The sequence below is a fragment of the Drosophila montana genome, unplaced genomic scaffold (assembly GCF_035044405.1).
Source record: "Drosophila montana isolate Dmon_TW-CO22-7 unplaced genomic scaffold, ASM3504440v1 contig_3200_1, whole genome shotgun sequence".
NCBI classification, from domain to species: Eukaryota; Metazoa; Arthropoda; class Insecta; order Diptera; family Drosophilidae; genus Drosophila; species Drosophila montana.
This window is the reverse complement of record NW_026998080.1, coordinates 269,271-287,707: the sequence shown is the minus strand read 5'-3', so window position 1 is coordinate 287,707 and position 18,437 is coordinate 269,271. Positions and strand designations below refer to the sequence as shown.

Here is an 18,437-nt window from a genome sequence, read left to right as displayed (position 1 = left end):
TCTCTAGAGGTTATTGTTTTTTTTTCGTTTTGGCGGCAACGTGTCGTATGCTTGATGTACGTCATTAACAAGACGTTGCCGCCCTTTTTGGCAGATAGCAAATGCAAATATGGGCAAACTGCTTTTCGGGGGTGTGTGTTTTTTTTCAATTTGGCATTTACGACTGCCGCGGAAAAGTTTTATTTTGCGGCTTACAGCTACGTACTTTTATGCTCTTTAAGGCTAATAAATGCAAATGTTTTACGAATCCAGCTTTAAGCCTTAGGCAGGCGCTCACTGCATTGACCCAGTTTTTAGAAAACTAGTTTGCATAGCTTGTGTTACTCGTGGCCTGCAGCCTACGGGCGGGTCAGCTGCCAGTTCTCATTGTCAACGTATAAAGCCAATACAAATAGATGTCGTGAAAATGCCTATAGAATGCAGGCCTTTGCCTGCATCTTTTGATTGATTAAAACATACTTTAAATTGAACGTTCTTAATTGCTGCATTCAGTTTTATTTTCCAAAATTAGTTGCGCTTATTCAAACTGAGTCTTGTCTTAGTTAAAAATATAATATTTGGGCACTATGACTAATATCTAAAAAAAACTTGTCAAAGAAAATATACTCTAATAACTTTAATTAAATTTATTGGCATACAAAAGCCAATACCAACAAAGCGAACTCTTTTTTTCATCGCTTTTAATTAATGTGTGTGTGGTTTTTCTCAAGATTTTATTAACTCAGTTCCTTAAAAGACTTTGGCATTAACTGTTAAATACAGTTAAGCGCCAAGAGAGCAAGTCCATAAGTCAGTTAACGTTTATTTTGCCCTAAAAAGGCTCAGATTGAAAAGCATTCAAAAGTAATCTCATATTAATTTATTTAAGATAAAAATCAGTTAACATGTCTCACGTAGTAAAATATCTTATTTTAAAATTGTTTTTATTAAATTAACATTATCCGAGATTAAAAAGAAATTCAAATTCCTAGAACTCTCGACATATTCCACCTTTTTTGATGCTAACCAAAATTCAACACATCAAAAAAGTACATATTTACTTTTCTTTGTTCTTCTTATTGAGGTGCGACTGTAATGTGCACGCCCTGTAGGTTCTCATATGTAAATATGTGTTTAGATACGTGCATAAGTATTAGTGCAACGTTTGCTTTAAAAGCTTTTTGCTATTAACTTTACAAGCACGCTGAGCTTTAAGCTTGTTAAGCAGTTACGTGCATGTGCCGTGTATGTGGTCTAAGTTAGCTTCAAGATTTGTTATACAGTAAAACTTGACTAAGATACACAATTGAATTGGTTTAGATGAATATTTATGGAAACTTGTCTCTTATTATAAATAGCATTTATTCTTAATCATATATTTATTTGTTTAAATCAAAGAAATTCCCTCGAAATACAAAAAAAAATTACATTTATAGGGTGAAATGTTAGCTCAACATGTTTAGTTTTTATTTTCCATGCAAAAAACTATTCTGATTTGGAAATCAGAATTATGACACATCAATTGCATATTATCTTGTTTCCAAACGCTATTGCCATTCGGAATTACAGAAACTTTTGAGCTGGTGAATATTGTGGCGATAAAAACCATCTAATAAAGCAATATAAATTTTCCCATATACAATTTCTTAAGCTTTGTGCCAATTCGAAAAAGATATTTAGTGAATTTGTTCTCATTTTGCAGTTTTTCCTTTGTTGTCGAAATGGTCATAAATTTTAATAGTGTGTAAACAAAATCACATGTGCACATTCAGTTAAAGAACCAAACTATGCTTAAATACCCTAACATATACTCTATGCATATTATAATTGCTAATTGTGCGTGGGATGCAAAACCAGTTTTGAGCTCCAAACAGCTTGCACTTCTATTACAAAATAATAGTAAACCAGGTACATAACAATTGAAAGCATGGCGGAAGTTTTGGCTTAGATGTTGGCAATTCATCAACTGATCGAGATGTCGCTTTCCATAATTGAAAGCTTTTATAGACACGATTCCTCTCTCACGACTAGAATTTAGACTGAAGCCAATGTTAATTGGTTAATAGGGTATATTGGTTTGTATATGTAACAGGCAGAAAAGCAGCTTCGTTCAAAAGTTTCAGAGACGATAACTTGCTCCGTTTCCAAGAAATCCCTGAATTTTGATTTTTTTTTAAAGCATATCTCGCATTTTAAAGCAGCTTTTGTTCCCAAATTTGGTATATAGATAGTATATACAGATCCGGAATATTTATTTTTTTGCTAACTTTCTCCAATTCACCCCAAAATTGTACGAAATGTATTTTTAGAGCTTTATTTTTGGTCTTTGGTATTTAAGCTCTCTTGGTTGTCATAATAATGCCTTGAAAGAATAAGATCGGACTTTAAAGACCGAAGTTATTTGAGAATTCGTTTCCCATAGCGTGGAGCTAAGGGAAGAAGCAGCACAGCGGCGTGTGTGTGTGTGCTAGTGTAGGAATGTAAAGAAGAAAGCTTGAATGCTGGCAAAGGTAGCTAGGTGCTGGTTTCAGGGTATTTGTTAGTCGGGCACACCCGACTAGAGCACTCTTAATTGTTTTGATTACTGCGAGCGCTCGTGACACAGAAACTCAGATATTATATACTAGAAGTACGAACTATATCTAATCTCCAAAAATAGAGCGAAAACAACGCTTTTTTTGCAAAAAAATTATTCCAGTAGTTAACTGAAAAAGAAAAACTCTGAAAAATGTTTTTTTTTTCAAATTTTAATGTAATGCTTGTTGTATTTGTTTGTTTAGTCTGAAGCTGGCTTAGGTTAGACGATAGTTAAAATATATATTATGTACGTATGTGTTGTGTCTGTATTGTGTGTCTGTGTGTATGTATCGTGTGTGTGAGTGCACGTTTTGGCCGTTTATATGTATATACATTAGTTGCTTTGTTGGAAGGCGGTAAATAATATAATAGTAAAAATATGTATAATATGAACGATAGATTTATGTATTATATCGAGATATATGTATATACATATATATGGTTGGGTTGTTGTATCCGTCTATATATTAGTATAAGCATGATACAAGAATCACAAATTGTTTTTGTTGCTGTTAGCACCGCCCGCTCCAGGTGTCCGGGTGCCCAGGTAGCCATCCAGGTGGGCATTTCTCTGGCGCTCACTTCTTGGCATCTATTATGATCTCGTCGCCCGATTGTATATTATAGCTGTAGAGCTGTTTGTTGGGATAGCGCATCTCCTCGGGCCCAAACTCCTTGTAGTCCTGGTCCAGATAATAGAGACGCATCTTATTTGGCGCCAAATTGATGAGCTTCTCCAGCTTGACCTTCAGATCGTTGACGGTTAGATAAATGTCCACGAAACGACTTTCGCTGACTTCGTTGTAGGTGAACACGACCTTGACACGCTTCTCCGGCTTCAGATTGACATTGACCAGCGGATCCAATTGGCCATGCACCTCCAGCAGCTCCGCATAGCGTGCCGGCCTCTCGCACTCCGGCTTGTCCATGTAGTGGCGCACAAAGGCGCGTTCTGCGTCCACACGCTCATCCACGCTGATCTTCCCGCCGCCATTCAACATGGACACGTTGGGCAGACGGGCGATCAGCAGCTGGCGGCGCTCGTGCTCGGTGCACTCGAGTGTCTCCCAGAGGGGCCAGTGCTTGACCCGCAGATTCTGCAGCTGACCGTATTTGGCCAGCTCATCGATGTCCGCCCAGCTGTTGAGCTGGGCACAGCTCAGATTGAGCAGCTTCAGGCAGGGGAAATATTTGTGGCACTCGCTGGCACTGGCCGAGTCCAGTTCGGCATTGGCCTGCAGCGATTTGATTGGGCACTCGGCCAGCACTAGGGTCTCGAGGCTGGGGAACAGTCTGCCTAGGCGACAAATTTCTTGCCAGTGCTCGATGGGATTGCCCGTAAAGTGCAGTGTCTTGAGCGCCGGATGTGCCTGCGTCAGCTTGCGTCTGGCCCGGCACAGGCTGCAGCAGCTCTCTGTCAATGCTAGCGCTTCTGCTTCCGTTTCAGTTTCATTTTCAGTTTGTGGCACGCATTGACAGCTGCTGCTGCTGTGCTCCACCTCCTCAGCCGCATCCAGCAGCACGGCACTGTAGTTGTTCAGGCTGAGGTGCAGCTCCTGCAGCACCGGCAAGTTCTGCAGCAGCGCATCCACGCACATCCAGTCCAGGTAGGTGCCATTGAGCACCAGATTCTTCAGATTGATCGTGGGCGCCGCCAGCAACGCACTGGGCGTGCTCAGCAGCTGATTCTTGCTCAGATTCAAGAACTCGATGCGCGGCATATGCTTCAGTATGTTGAACACCTCGTGCCAATCCTGCAGCTTGTTCTGCGCCAGATCCAGCTCACGCACACGCTGGCATTTGTCGCGTATGCTCTCAAAATCGCCGGCGCAATCGATGTCGCAGTCGTTGAGCACCAGCAGGGCGGGCACACTGGTCAGCGGGGAGAGGCGCGGTATGAATATGGAGAACTCCATGCGGCCGCCACATTTGGTAACCGTAAAGTCATTGGGCAGATCGGAGCGCTTGTGCAGCTCCGGCTGGTTGGCGTTCTCGAATTCGCATTCGGCGAAATATTTGCGCTCCAGCGCCTCCAGCAATGAGGGCATCTCGCTCGCTCTCTCGCTCTCTTTCTAGCTGTATTTTAAACGCTGTCGCAGCAGCCAATGAATTATGTAAATTTTACGTTTCACTTTTGTTGTTCGTTTTGTTTTGGTTTTTGTGTCTTTGTTGCTGCTGCTTTGAGCGCTGGCTGCGTTTTGCTGCGCTTTGAAGCTTCGCCTTAAGTGCTCAAGCTTTTACAGTTCTTGTTTTGTCAGTTGCTGTTCTTGTTCTTGTTCTTCCTGCGCTGCTGCTGATGTTCTTGTTGTCGCTGTTGTCGTTGTTGTTGTTGTTGCAGTTGTCGCAGCTTCTGTCTGCCTCTGCTCCTTCGCTGCTGCTGTTTATTGATTTTTGGAGAATTCAAGTTGCGTTTTACATTGAATTTCGTTGTTGTTGTTGCGTGATGCAACGTTTTTGTGGTTTTATATTTTTTGCGCAGTTTCTTTTTTATATTATTGCAGTCGTCGATTTAAACAAATTGCTGCGCACGTTGTTAACGTCTTTGTTGTAGTTGTTGTAATTGCGCACTAATTTAACAAAATTTGTTGTTGCCGAAACAAAGAAAAACACAACAAATTATGAGTGTGTGTATAAAGGGGCCACTTGCCAGACTACCTGCTGCCCCTCTACCTCTCTCGCTCTCTCTCTCTCTCTCTCTCTCTCTGTCTTACACACTGCCTCTGTCTCTGTTCAAATATTCCAGTCAATGGCGTTTACTACGACAAAAAGCCAGGCCAAAGCTGAGTAGCTCTCTGTTTTTTGTTATTGTTTAGCTTTTCTAATTGCTGCTGTTGCTGCTGCTGCTACTGCTGTAGCAGTTGGTGATTTTGATGGTGTCTCTGTCCGTTCGCAACGCCACCAAACGCTCAACTAAACCACAACACAAGAACGAACTCGCCTCCGTGTTGTATGTATTCTTCTGGCCCGTTTTGCCAGTTGCTCTGCTCGTCGTGTGCTTTTATTTTGCTGTTGTTGTTGTTTTTTTTTTTGTGTGTAGGTCGCCGTCATGCGCACAGGGGCGGATTCGGGGGAAGCTTTCTGCTCACGTTAAGTTTTGGGCGCCTGGGCGCACAAGCTTCGTTCAAAGTTAATTTGTTTTGATAGTTGTTTCCAAAATTAAACGATGCAATAAGTTCCCATCTGATGTAAAACCACCAGCACTTTGCTAATTAGGGCGCAGCCGCGCCTGCAGCTCCAATCAGATAAGAACCTATCTCAATAATTTTGATGCCACCAAAAAAGCACAATATAATGATTTCCAGTACGCATATCGCATAGGCTGTTGAGTTTTTTCGATGTATTTCTATCAATAAATTGTATGGGCCCCACATTAAGGCGCCTAAAGCGAGCCCGTTGTAAATGTAAATGTCTGATGGCGACCTTGCGACGTAAATAAATATACATACGCTCAATTACGAAATTGTTTTAGCTAGAGCAAATACAAATATTGCTGTGCTGCTTTCGCTTTTATTTTTTTGGGGCAAGCAAAAAATAGAATATGTAGATTTATAGAAATTTTTAAAAACACATTTGCAATGACCTTGCGTATTGTGCACTTGGCAGCGGCCCTAGCAAAACAGAAATACATATCTTAGAATTGGGCGCCCTGTTGTGTGCCAAATGCGCCCCCGTTTGCATTTCGTCTGGAAAACCAGTTATAAAGTCAACGGTCATGCCACAGTGAAAACGCGCTACAGCAAACTCCCCCGACAGAAAAACAATAAAGAGAACCCCAGAGCAAATGTTTATTATGATTGGCAGCATTTAATTGTAAAACTAGGGGATGATTGCAAATGTGCATTGGTATTTTTAAATTTCCATAGCCTTGCTGCGTATATGTTGTTACATTTGTAAAATGCGCCGCTGTTGTCGTAACAACTCAATGGGGTTCACTTTGTTGACAGCTTAAAAGGTGCGCAATAAATGAGCGAGTTTTGTCAGTGGGTGGGGGAAGGCGAATTGGGACAGCCAGAGAGCGCGAGAGCGCATGAGAGCGCGTGAGAGCACAAGTCGTGAGCGCGCCAATTTACAAAGCTTATGGCGCACACACACAGCTGTGCTTTGTTGACGTCGTGACTAGCATGCAGAGACACGTCCACGTACAAAAACACAAACATATGTTTGTTTGCATTGGCGCTCAAACGAAACTGCGCAGCATGTTGAAAGCTTCGGACGCCCAGCTGATTGTGTTTGCATTGCGAGCTTTTCACACTTACGCAGCTTTTGAATATGCATAACAACAACAACAACACGAGCAGCAGCAGCGCTGAAAGTCAACGAAAAACAGATGGGCAGCATTGTGACAATGGAGCAGTGGCATGGGCATGGCATTTGGGGGCGTTACAAATTTGATTTGCACAAAGCATAACGTTTGACGCCTTTACCGTTTTTTATGACCCAAAACTCAATTTGCCGCTGCCAATATTGAACACTGTCAGCATGCACAGACGCAAATACTTCTGCTCGACCGTGTGTGTGTTGTGTTTGCACTTTACTTGGTCAAACTGCCTGACGAGGGGTTCCAATCAATTTACATACATATGTATGTAGATTTGATTATTGCTGTCACTGCCTCGAGTGCTACAAAGAATTTTCAAAGATAAATGTACGAGCTGCGCTGTGCTTGTGTGTGCTATTCGTTGGATCAATAGATGGGAAAAATAGCAAATGATGGCATCCCAATTGCAACAGATGCCATTCTGTTCCAGCTCATATCTGCTAACAATTTTATGTATTTTTTGCTTTGTGTGCATTTTGATAAATTGCATAGCTTATATTAAGAGTATATCTCAAGGAAATAATACGTTTTGCTTTAGGTTGTTTATTTTTTTAATAGGCATAACTTATCTTTCACTAAGTTTTGTTGCTCAAATACAGATTAGCTTTGTTTCTATTTATAATGAAATTTATCAAATGAAATAATGGCATGCTGTAGGTTAGAATTTTGGAAAATTATAGGGGTAATAAACTAGAAAAGTAATGCTCGTAATTTTTGGACTGATTCTTTCCATGGGTTAATAGATGTCTTCTGTTAAGCGTTGCACATTTCAAATTTATAGAAAATTAAAGTATTATACAATTAAATTATTATGATTACTCAGTTATTTGTTAAATAAATATCTTAAAAGTGAAGTGAAAAACACTCTTTATGTAATTTTAAATCACTTCAATTAATATTTCGTCTAGTACGATATTTAACATACATGTTGAAAATGTTTAGTCGCAGCTCGAAATGAGTTTTAGAAGAACTTTAGGCCTTGGATGAGTTTAAACATAAATCTTATTTACGACTTAAATAAAGCTTACATTCGCTTGAATAAAGCTTAAATCAACTAAAGCGCCACATTTTCGGCAATTCAAAGCAAAGATTCCCTGAGTCATGCCTCAGTTTTAAGGGTCAAATGGGTTTATAGACATTTAAACTTAATAAAAAAGTTGAATTTCTTGTCTTTTGACTCATACGCACATTTATGGCTCTCTTAAAACTGAAAGAAAATCCCCATTCATAACGTCTTATAAATCGCACAAAAACAAATTTTCGAAAGCAATTTGGGTTCACTGTAGACATCAATTATAATTTTTGTTTCGTATTGGTGTCCGACGACCCGTATCGCTCATGTCTGAGACATTTGAAGGCGTCACACATTCTTAGAGACAGCCATATAGACACGAGTATATATGTACATATGTACATATGTGTATATGGTCTATAATTATCCATGAAAGTCGCAACACTTTGCGTATTATTCTAAAATGCGATTTTGTTATGGTTTGACCGGCGTTTGTTTTGCGAGGCGCAGAGAAAACGGCCAATAAGCCATTTGTCAATAGAATTTAACATTTTAGCCATGGCTACCCAAAACCAATTGAATTACCACTCGTATATCATTATTGATGCTTTAATGTTTTCTAGATAATTTGTGGATTTTGATTCAATTGCTTTCGTACCATGAAGACCGATTGAGGGATTATTTTGGGCCAGGTTTTCCAAACGTTTGGCAACATTTTGTAATTTACAATCTATATTTGTGGCGATTTATTCGATGAACGCTATTTTATGGCCAATTGCTGTTTACAAATATTGAATGCATAAATGTATGTGTATAAATATGTTAATACTTTATTTATATCAAAAGGAAAATGGAAAACACAAAATAAAACCGATGAAAAATTTGTTGAAATCAATTGCGTCAATAAATGCGCCTAAGATGCTGCATAGTTGTTCTCTTTGTTGTTGTTGTTGTTGTTGTATTTTGATCGTAAAGTTCTATAAATTTGGTTGTGTAAAATGGAAATTTTGACTTTTTGTGCCTGACGGCATTTAACGACTTTCATGGAATGGCACAACGCGAACGGCAACTACGTAAACAATGCAGCTATAAGAAAAGCAATTTTCTTGTCTCATTTTCTATGCTCGCGAAGTCTAGACAGCGTCTTTTATTTTTGAATTATTACACGTTTGGTTTTTTCTCTTTTTTAATCATAAGCAGGCGTTATACTTGAGCTTGACTGTAGCTGTCGGGTGGAAGGCTGTCTTCTTGGGCCTTGTCTGGCCGCAGCTGAGCAAGTGGTTAACCTTGCGTATGAGTAATGTGTTATTTGGTTCATTATGCCACAGTTTTCGGTTTCATTTCAAATGAACTTCATATGCTGCGTGCACAGAAAGATATATAGCTACATAAGTATATCAGATGAATGTAGAAGATTTATTTCTCTGACCCATTTGCCAACTAGAGAAACATAAATATTTGTTTTATGCTCATAAATTTGTAGCCAATAAATGTGCTCAAAAGAAATCACAAAACCATTTTATTTTGTTTGTCACAAATTGGCCAATTGACAAATTGCACAAATGACAATAACTGGACATTATGGCTGACTGACTGATTGATTGATGGACTGGCCATCGAAATGATAGTGCGGCTGTCGCTGACAGCTCTCATTAGTCGCTATAATATTTACACACGACCAGATAAACCGATTTCAATTTAAATATCATTGTTTTTAATACCCTCTAAACAGCAAATAAATGTGATAAGCATGTCATTAAATGTCTGTTAAGTATGCTAGCTCTAACATTCTTTTATCTGACTGCGGAGTAGATCCGTCCCAGCTATTTACAAAAACTCAGTTTCTTGGCAAATTTGTTGCGCAGTTGGCCTTAAAATTAAACTACTCGATTTAATTTGGAATTTTCGATAACTATTCAAGCCTCAAATTATGTAACAAAAATAAAAATTTGTTAATAAATCGATTTCACCTAAAATGTCCCCCAATAATCGAATATCATATCGATATTTGCGATGCCACTATCGATAATTGTGTTATCGATTGTAGAAATGATGTTCAAAATGCAATATTTTTAATTCCTGGACGGTTACAGGGTATTTCCCAGTCACGCTTTAGCTGACTTATTTTTTCTTGTTTATCGCCTCTTGTTGCCTCCTTTTTTTCACGCTTCAAATAATTTTGTTGTTGTTGGAACCATCAACGTTAATTTAATATGCGACATTTGCACTTTTCGGTCAGCGCCAGCAAAAAAATAAAAAAAGAAACCCCCGAACCAGCGATAACCCCTCAGACTGAGGGTCTGTTGTTGGGTGTCACCGTCGTTGGATCGGTATCAATTTGTGGGTCGGTGTTTGGTGTCTTTACCCTCCAGTTGCCACAGTTGCCTGCGGCTGCTCTTATTACTATTTTTATTATTATTATTATTTTCCAGCGTTGGTTCAATTAAATTGATGCACTTCGTGCTTGGCTCGTAAGAACTGGAATTGCTTGATGTAGTTTTGTAGCACTAATAGCTTCGCTATACGATATACTTGTTCAGCGAAATTAGTTTTATTTTAAATTAACTTTTTAAATTGTTAAGAGCTAATCGAAATAATAACGAGCTAAATTGCACAACAATTACTAAGCTACTTTTAGATATAATGACTGGCAATTATTCGATATACAACTTAATCGATATATATGATAGTGTGTGGGAGACTAGGTTATTGGGTGTTAATTCTTTTGAAAAAAAAAATACCTTAGTCGGTAATTATTATCCAACACTTCAAATTCTTTTTTTATACCCTTGCTGAGGGTTTTATAGTTTTGTCTCGAAATGTGTAACGAAGTAGTCATCTCTGATCTCATAAAGTATATACATGTATTCTTGATCAGTATCAACAGCCGAGTCGATATAGCAATGTCCGTCTCTTCGTCTGTCGATTTCTATGCAAACTAGTCTCTCAGTTTTAAAGCTATCGTCATGACACTTTGTTCACATCCCAGTACATATGTCATATGCCGGATTGGACAACTATATCAAATAGCTCCCATAGGAACGATCGGTTCTTTATGGAAATCTTTTTTTGACCAAACTCGGCATTTATTAGTTTCTGTTTTCCAAGATATTTTCGACAAACTAAGCATTTACGAGCTTTACTCTTCTCTCATATCTGGAAAACCGTAAGCCAAATGTCTCAGAGGGTATTAAAGTTTTACTTACTTTCTAGTTTGAATCACAAATTTAGTTTACAGCATGGCTGTACAAAAGTTGCTTAAGTTTGGTACAAAGAAACATATCTGCATATATTTGGGCGCATTTGGCATGCTAAACTATTTGAGCTGCAACTATGTTTCATATCCAAAATGACGTCTACTGCCCAATCAAATAAATGAGGCAGCTAACAAGCCTTAAACATCTCATATACGATAATAACTGCTTGGAAATAAAAATGAAAGCATATTCTAACAATAATATATACAACACTAATATTGTTTCTCTCGGGCATAGCCCGCTGATTCCATTGATTTAATATAAAAGTAAATAATGGAGTTTGTCACATTTCGTACATTTCAAAGAATTGTATATGCTTTTAAATAAAACTATTACAATTTTCAATAGCTTTTCGGTCGTATAAGCATTTTGACTGTTTTCAACGAGAAGAAACCATCCCAATGTATGCCATCACTATCTTCCAGCTTAAAATTATAGTATTTGCCATTTAAATTGCTAAGAAACAAAAAACAATTAGATTTCATTTATTTTTTTTCGATGAATTTATACCTTCCTACACATTTGTTGTACCACCAGCCACCACAATATTTGTATTTACTTGCGCAATTGCCATCATCCCAAGCATCATTATCACGATCGAATGTGCTGAATTTCATATTTCTGTGGTAACTAAAGTTATCTTGTGTTGCATTGCCCGCGGCTTTTCCCAAGGTGATCAGTCTGTATTGATCGTGCTCGTCAGCGATGGAAAATTGATCATATCTGTAGTATTTGATGACACCTTCAAATCCTTCCATATGTATGTAGAGCTCATGGGGCTGGGCGCTCGTCAAGCGATGAATCTTCTCAAGTCCTAAGAAGAAGTCACCATCAAAGGCACCAAATCCGTTGCGGTAAGTTGCCCAATCCCTATTGAAGTCCTCTTTGCCATGGATTCGCTGTTGGATAACCGTCCAGCCAGGACCTGCTGTCGCACTATCACAAAGTACATTGAACGGATATTCGTGATCCGGTTTAATCATATGAATACCCGGTGCATCAGCAATGTCGGTACAGTCACTGTAAATGTTTTTGATTTCGGATATTTGTTTGTCCTTTTGATCAATTAGCTTCTTTTGTGTGTCCAGCTGCTCCTCGTGGTCCTGGATTTTCAAGCAATTGGGATCGAGTTTACCCATTTCCTCTTTTATTGATAAAACGTTCTTGGTTAGCTCTTTAAGTGCCTCGATGATAAATTGATTATGTTGGCTCAGTTGTTCCTGCAGTTGTTTGATTTCTTTGTCTTTGCTTTCAACTTTATTGTTATTGTTTTCAATTTCCTCCTTCATCTGATGTATATACTTTAACAATGGTCTCACTGCCTTATAGGTGTACTGTCCACATTCCTCCTCTGCTATTCTGGTCGCCGAACAAGACTAATGAAAAAGTAGGGTTCTTTTTTTGAGTGCACACAAACATTGATAAAAATTCACTTTTTTACCTTATTTTCGTTAAACTCTGCTTCAGCTATGATCAGTATTAGGCTTATAAATAAAATATATATAAACATAACACATTTCATTTTGATAGCACTTTGATTTTTAAATTAAAACACGAATCTCAACTGCACTCAGCACGCACGTAAATAGACTGAAAAGCGGCAATCATTCGGAAGCTCGGGCTCCCAATATTTCCGTAACTTTTAAGCGATTATCAGTAGGTCAGGAACTCAATATAAATAAACAAAGGGCATGGGTCAGGCTATAAGTGACAATCATTGAACTGTTAATAGATTGCAAATTAAAAAGTTTATATGCTGTGGTTGCTTCTCGTTATTAGCTCAGTTAACGAAACTCAAAACTAGTTTCAAACCGAAACCAAATCATTTTGTTGTTTAAAAATTTTTTTTGACATGGCTTGAATCAGCTCGTTGTCCCGATCGGGAAGTGAATATATTCACTTTTTGGGATCGTTGATGCTGCCTGTTTATATTTATAATATTCAATTAAATATGTGCTCTATTTAGTTAGTTATCGATTAATTCATAAAAACATAATTAATAAAAGATTAAAAATGGGTACTATGCGAGAATCGATAATCGATAATATCAACTTTTATCTTTATATCAAATATTAGATGTATATTAGATGGATAGATAGATAGCTATCAGATAGGGCGCACTTCCCTATGTGAGCTATCAATTAATCGATAATTTAAGATGAGCTTTTGATTAATCGAAAATTTCAACTATTATCTTTATATAAAATTATAATTAATAAGTGCAATATAGTAGTCAAATCAAACATTATTTTTATGTTTAATCTTAGATTAAATATGTGCACCAAATGTTCTAACGATTAATCGATTATATATATGTACTATTATATAAGCAGAATGTGAGTTATCGATAATATCAATGGTTTATTCTCCGATTGTCCCCGTCGAAGGTTTTTTTTTAAAGTCTGCTGCAAAAAAAATCTATCCTTTAAGTGTCAATTTCAGCTACTGTCATTATTTTTATTGGACACCCTTTACTTTGACGAGACTGTAAATATTTGTAAGACATTGCTATCTGACTGCAAACGTTTTTGAAGGCTACTTTTATCGCAACTTTAAATAAACTAGCTATAAACTAAACATTTAAAGGCTGTATGAGTCAGTCGATTGCCCACAGCTGATAAAACTTATCGCATTGCCCGAAAATAAGTCTGAATTTGAAACGTTCTAGATAATGTGAACAGATGATTATAGTGTAGTACAGTATACAATTTTGTATTTTCGTTGGTAATAATGGGGTTGATTGTGCTTAAAGTGCTAGTATCTGAATCGTCAGCTGTTAAATTATTAAATGAGCAGACAGACGCCCACAGAGACCTTCATTTCAATTGCTCTTTCTCAAACATTCGCCAGGGCAATTGCAGTCTGCAATGCATTTGAGCTCATTATATGCAATTAGTGAGCTCTCTTTTACTTGGCCGGGCCATAAAGCAATAACTGGGCCGGTCAAGCCAACCTGCTAACTGAATTATTCATAACCAGCTCTGGCAAAAGCATAACAGACCAAGTATATATACCACATATAAATGTATATGTATATATCTGTATCAGTATATAGAACACTTCTATAGTCTCTTGAAGTTCTCTCTAGGCGCAATTAATTTGCTGGCAATAATGAAATCTAGGACAAAATGTTGGCAAAAGGAAATCGTTGACAGTTGGCTCACAAGCAGAAGTTGAGTGTTCTTCTCTGTCTGTGTGTATTTTGCTTTATGTTCTATAACAAGCGAGAATATCCTGATTGTATGTGATATACAAACATATACCCTATTTGAAAAGGCTATTTAATCTAATGGAAATGTATAAAAGCTTTTTAAGACTTTTTATGGAACTTTTAGAAGTATTTAAGTATAGTTATGCTCTTAATTTTTATCGATAGTATTTATAGACAATAATTTTTTCTTTTAAACTGTGTAAGAAAATATTTAAATATATCTATTATGTTAAAATTATAACGCTTCATAACATTGAGTTACAACCGAATATAATAGAGCGTTCCTTTGATGCTTAGAATATTTTTATCGATACTTTTAAAGCTCCACTGACCACCATTCCCACTATCGATAGTTTTTCTTTGCAGCATCTATAGTGAATATATCGATAATACCTATAATACCCCCAACAATCTAATATTATATCGATATTTCCGATATCGATAATTGCGAAAATATAAATTATTGAGTTATCGATGATAGATTAATTATATCGATATTATAATCAATAGTATTTCTGCTCTAATGCCTAAGCAATGCCTATGTTTTCACTTGCTATGTTCTTGTCTCTGCCTGTTACATACATTCCCACTAGTCTATCATATCCTCTTTTATCCGAATTCTTGGCACAAAGCACAAATGTGTTCGCTGTCCTGAACACCTTGCGCAAAGTTCCACAGTTCCAGATTGAAAATGAAATCATTTGTCAGCTGCAGATTGCAGTTACACGTATGCAAAGCGTTTCTTGGCCTAGATCTGCCTGGAATGGGCCAGGTAGATGGGCAGGTGGGTCGCTGTAATGGTATATCAATTGTTGGCATTCACACTTCTATGCATTGTTTGCTTTTTTTGGGCCATGTTTTAATCAAACTAAAATACATGGCAAACTAAAACGATTTACTGTTTTTTTTTTTTGTTTCCCTTTTCAAGTCCTTTAGGCAGTGCACATTTGAGGGCGCACTGTAGTCAGGATTTCTGTGTGTGTCTGCATTTTTCATTTGTCTTTGGTTGGAAAATGTATAAATTGCACAACCTGCTAAATGGGGTTTGCCAAGAAAAACAACAAACAATCTGATTTAAGCTTGAGTTTTGGTATTTAATTCTGTGCAAGAAGATTCCAGATAAGAAGTCATTTTTTTCCCAGCTGAACAGCTGCAAATACAAAAAAACTTCTTGCTTAAATCAGATTAAATAGCAATTTACTGGAATATTGCCAAGCGTTTTAAAGTCAAGAATGAGGTCTGCAATATAAGCATAGAAATTCTTTTTTTCAGTCATTGTGTAAAATGTCTTTAAATATCATGTGACCGAAATACTAAGCTACATTAAAAACAATTCTTCTTATTTTAGAAATTCGCAATCAAACAATATTTTCTTTCTAAGTTTCAGAATCCTATTTTTAAGATTTTTAAGAAATTTGAAACTTATAAATTCTGTACTCAATTTTTCTGTTGTCAATCGATTTTCAACCGGAAATTTACCTGAAATTTGCATTCAACAATTCAATCTTTATGCAAGAATTGGGGTGTAAAATAAATTTTTAATCTAAGCCCATTTTTTGAAGAAAAATATTCGGTTTGGGTTGCAGTTGTTTTTTAAACAACTGGTAGGGTAAAAATTTTAAGTGCATAAGTAAATAAAAATTAAAATTCCGGGCTCGAAACGGTTCGATTAAAAATTCCATTTTGCAACCTTGGAAATTATACACATTTATCATGCGATCAAAGCAGGAGCTTTTAATTACTCCGTTCTAATTAAACCGCATTGCACACAATAAAGAATAGTAAATGCAAGAGTTCCACACTGATTCTGATTATTGCACATGGATATAAATAGATAGATAGATTAGAGAGCAATTAGATATTCCGGCATTAATAGCCTTAAACAAACACGCTAAATTGTTATTACTTTTATTTGTTCTATTTGGTGCTGTTTGTCAATTGGGCGTATATCAATTACAACTGTGTATCCCAATGAATAATTGTGAATTCTATTCTCACATTTCCATTGCTCGATGGTTCGTTTAATGGTTCGCATTTTCCATTTGGTGGCACGCTGATTAGCGTGCCACAAAGTTATCAATGCCGCACCAATGAATCACTTTAAGTGCGCTAATTTTCTCGTCTAACCATTTTCCATTTTTCCATTATCTGCCTTTTGGCTGAACTTTATATAATTTGCATATTCTCAACGCCGGCCGCACAATTTGTTTATACAAATTGTTAAGATCTCAGTTCAGCGGCGGCTTTTCACAGTTTTCTTCTGCTCGTTTTTGCTGTTGTTGTTATTATTTTCTTTGTGGTTTTTGTGGATGCTCTTCATCAATCAAATGTTTGTTTGGAGGGGGGTTTTGGGCATTCGGAGGCTCAAAACAATTGCATATTCATTCTAGTTTGTTTGAACAGCTGTCGGCCAAAGTAAAATTCAAACAGCAAGTGTATCGAGTGGGCAGTAAAATGGGGGGAAGGGGGCGGCGTGGCGGTCTTTGTTTGCAGACAGATTATTTGGCTGTTGCTTTCGACTTTAAAGCGACACGCAAATGGCTAATGATAATTACGTAAGTGGCTGCGACTGAGGTGACTGCCCAGCATGTCGCAATTGTTGGCCCAGTAATGTGCGCGGCTAAATGCCAATGACACTGGCTTAAATTGGCGATTAACAAACCCATAAAATCAGAAGCCAATTAACCATGCTTGAAGCTTTAAACGCGATAAAACTTAATTATCTTGAGAAAACACTTAAAGCTTTAAGTAGCTTATAAAACTGAATTTAAATATAGTCAGCAAGCCAAGCTTTCGGTGTCTCGAAGTTTTCATGCTTCTTACTAATTAGATTAATGATTAAATCTTTCTTGCCGTACAATCAATTGCATTCAATTTAACGCATTTAATGCTTTAAGCATTTAAAATTGATGAGCAGCAAGGCGAAATTTCACTTAAATTCTCTTTTTAAAAGTTGCTTTAAAATGCCAGTTGAGCTTTCTGTAAGATCACCTTAACTCATAGAAAGTTTTAAAAGTGGTTACTGCAGCTTTTGCCTTTAAGATTTTTGTAAGTTCATCTGTTGTTTATTTGGGTTTATAACGAGCTTTAAGGGATAGTATTTTTATTCATTCAACTCACTTATGCTAGTTTAAGGAGTGAATTTAGCTTTGAAGTATTTGAGCTTGTGAAAGTATTTTAATTTGTTCACAGCTTTAATGTGCTTTTAAAGCAAAAGCAAGCACTTGTCAGTGAGTTCAATTTAGTTTTTAAAATAAAAAATTTTTAGTTGTATCACGAACGGAAGACTGAAAAGTTAGTTTCTTTTGTCGGATGCGCAGAGTCTAGCTTTAAACATTTAAATGATTTGGAAACAATTTTGCTATTAAGTGTAGTTTTTAATATTAGCCAATCCTGTCAGATCCCTAAAGTCTTAATGTGCTTTAAGGTGATAAAACTCTAACTTTTGAGAATAATTTGTTATGTACTCAATAGAAAATGGTCTCATGTGGAGCTTTCATGTGCTTTTAAGCATGTGGAACTAGCATTGTGTATTGTTTCGAAAGCTCTTCGATGCTGATAAAAGCTCTTGCAATCCCCATGCTTTAAGCTCAATATCTACTGTAAACAGTCAAACTGCTGTAGCTGGCCTTGTGTTGGTGTTAATCGACTGCGATTTAGTTAAACACTTTCAGCTAATGTCATTAGCACTTAGTTGTGCTGAAGGTAATCCACATTTTAACGCTTGATGCGCAACATGAAGGTGGCCTCATAAAAAACACATGAAACGGAAATAACACAGCGGCAGGCATAATTATAATTATCATGAAATTGAGTTACGTTGTCAGCTGCACACGAGCTCGACGGGTCATAAATACATGTTAGATATTTATGCACATTTACTGTTATTATTATTATTGTACACACATAAATATGTACATTTATTTATTGTTAGCTGCACACATAACTCCAGTTGCATTTGCCTGGGACGGATAAGCTGCAAGCAGAGCATTTAAACCAGCCCAAGAGGCTACGTAAGCTGTTCTACAAAGGCAGCTTAATAGTTTAAAAGTTGGAATAAATATTTACGCGGCTTTTCGCATA

At 37.2% G+C, this 18,437-nt stretch overlaps 3 protein-coding genes across 3 annotated transcripts in view; all 3 read right to left on the bottom strand.

The window, feature by feature from the left end:
• KCNQ (KCNQ potassium channel) overlaps positions 1-18,437 on the bottom strand; it is a 59,645-nt gene that overhangs the window by 12,636 nt on the left and 28,572 nt on the right. The gene's annotated exons all lie outside the window — the stretch shown is intronic.
• Positions 2,937-5,826, bottom strand: mlt (tubulin folding cofactor E like protein mlt). The gene has a single exon (XM_064686784.1). The coding sequence runs from the start codon at positions 4,602-4,604 to the stop codon at positions 3,135-3,137; it is 1,470 nt and encodes a 489-aa protein (XP_064542854.1). The 5' UTR covers positions 4,605-5,826; the 3' UTR covers positions 2,937-3,134.
• LOC135431873 (angiopoietin-related protein 7-like) lies at positions 11,398-12,724 on the bottom strand. The gene is made up of 3 exons (XM_064687221.1): positions 12,585-12,724; positions 11,654-12,519; positions 11,398-11,599 (listed from the first exon to the last, which is right to left on the bottom strand). The coding sequence occupies exons 1-3, from the start codon at positions 12,663-12,665 to the stop codon at positions 11,485-11,487; spliced, it is 1,062 nt and encodes a 353-aa protein (XP_064543291.1). The 5' UTR covers positions 12,666-12,724; the 3' UTR covers positions 11,398-11,484.

What these genes read in the sequence shown, in the direction of transcription:
- mlt (XM_064686784.1), bottom strand. Translation starts at nt 4,604, where the DNA reads ATGCCCTCATTGCTGGAGGCGCTGGAGCGCAAATATTTCGCCGAATGC.
- LOC135431873 (XM_064687221.1), bottom strand. Translation starts at nt 12,665, where the DNA reads ATGAAATGTGTTATGTTTATATATATTTTATTTATAAGCCTAATACTG. An exon ending in CAGAGTTTAACGAAAATAAG is followed by an intron (nt 12,520 to 12,584) that starts GTAAAAAAGTGA and finishes CTTTTTCATTAG; the next exon opens with TCTTGTTCGGCGACCAGAAT. An exon ending in TACAACAAATGTGTAGGAAG is followed by an intron (nt 11,600 to 11,653) that starts GTATAAATTCAT and finishes TTTGTTTCTTAG; the next exon opens with CAATTTAAATGGCAAATACT.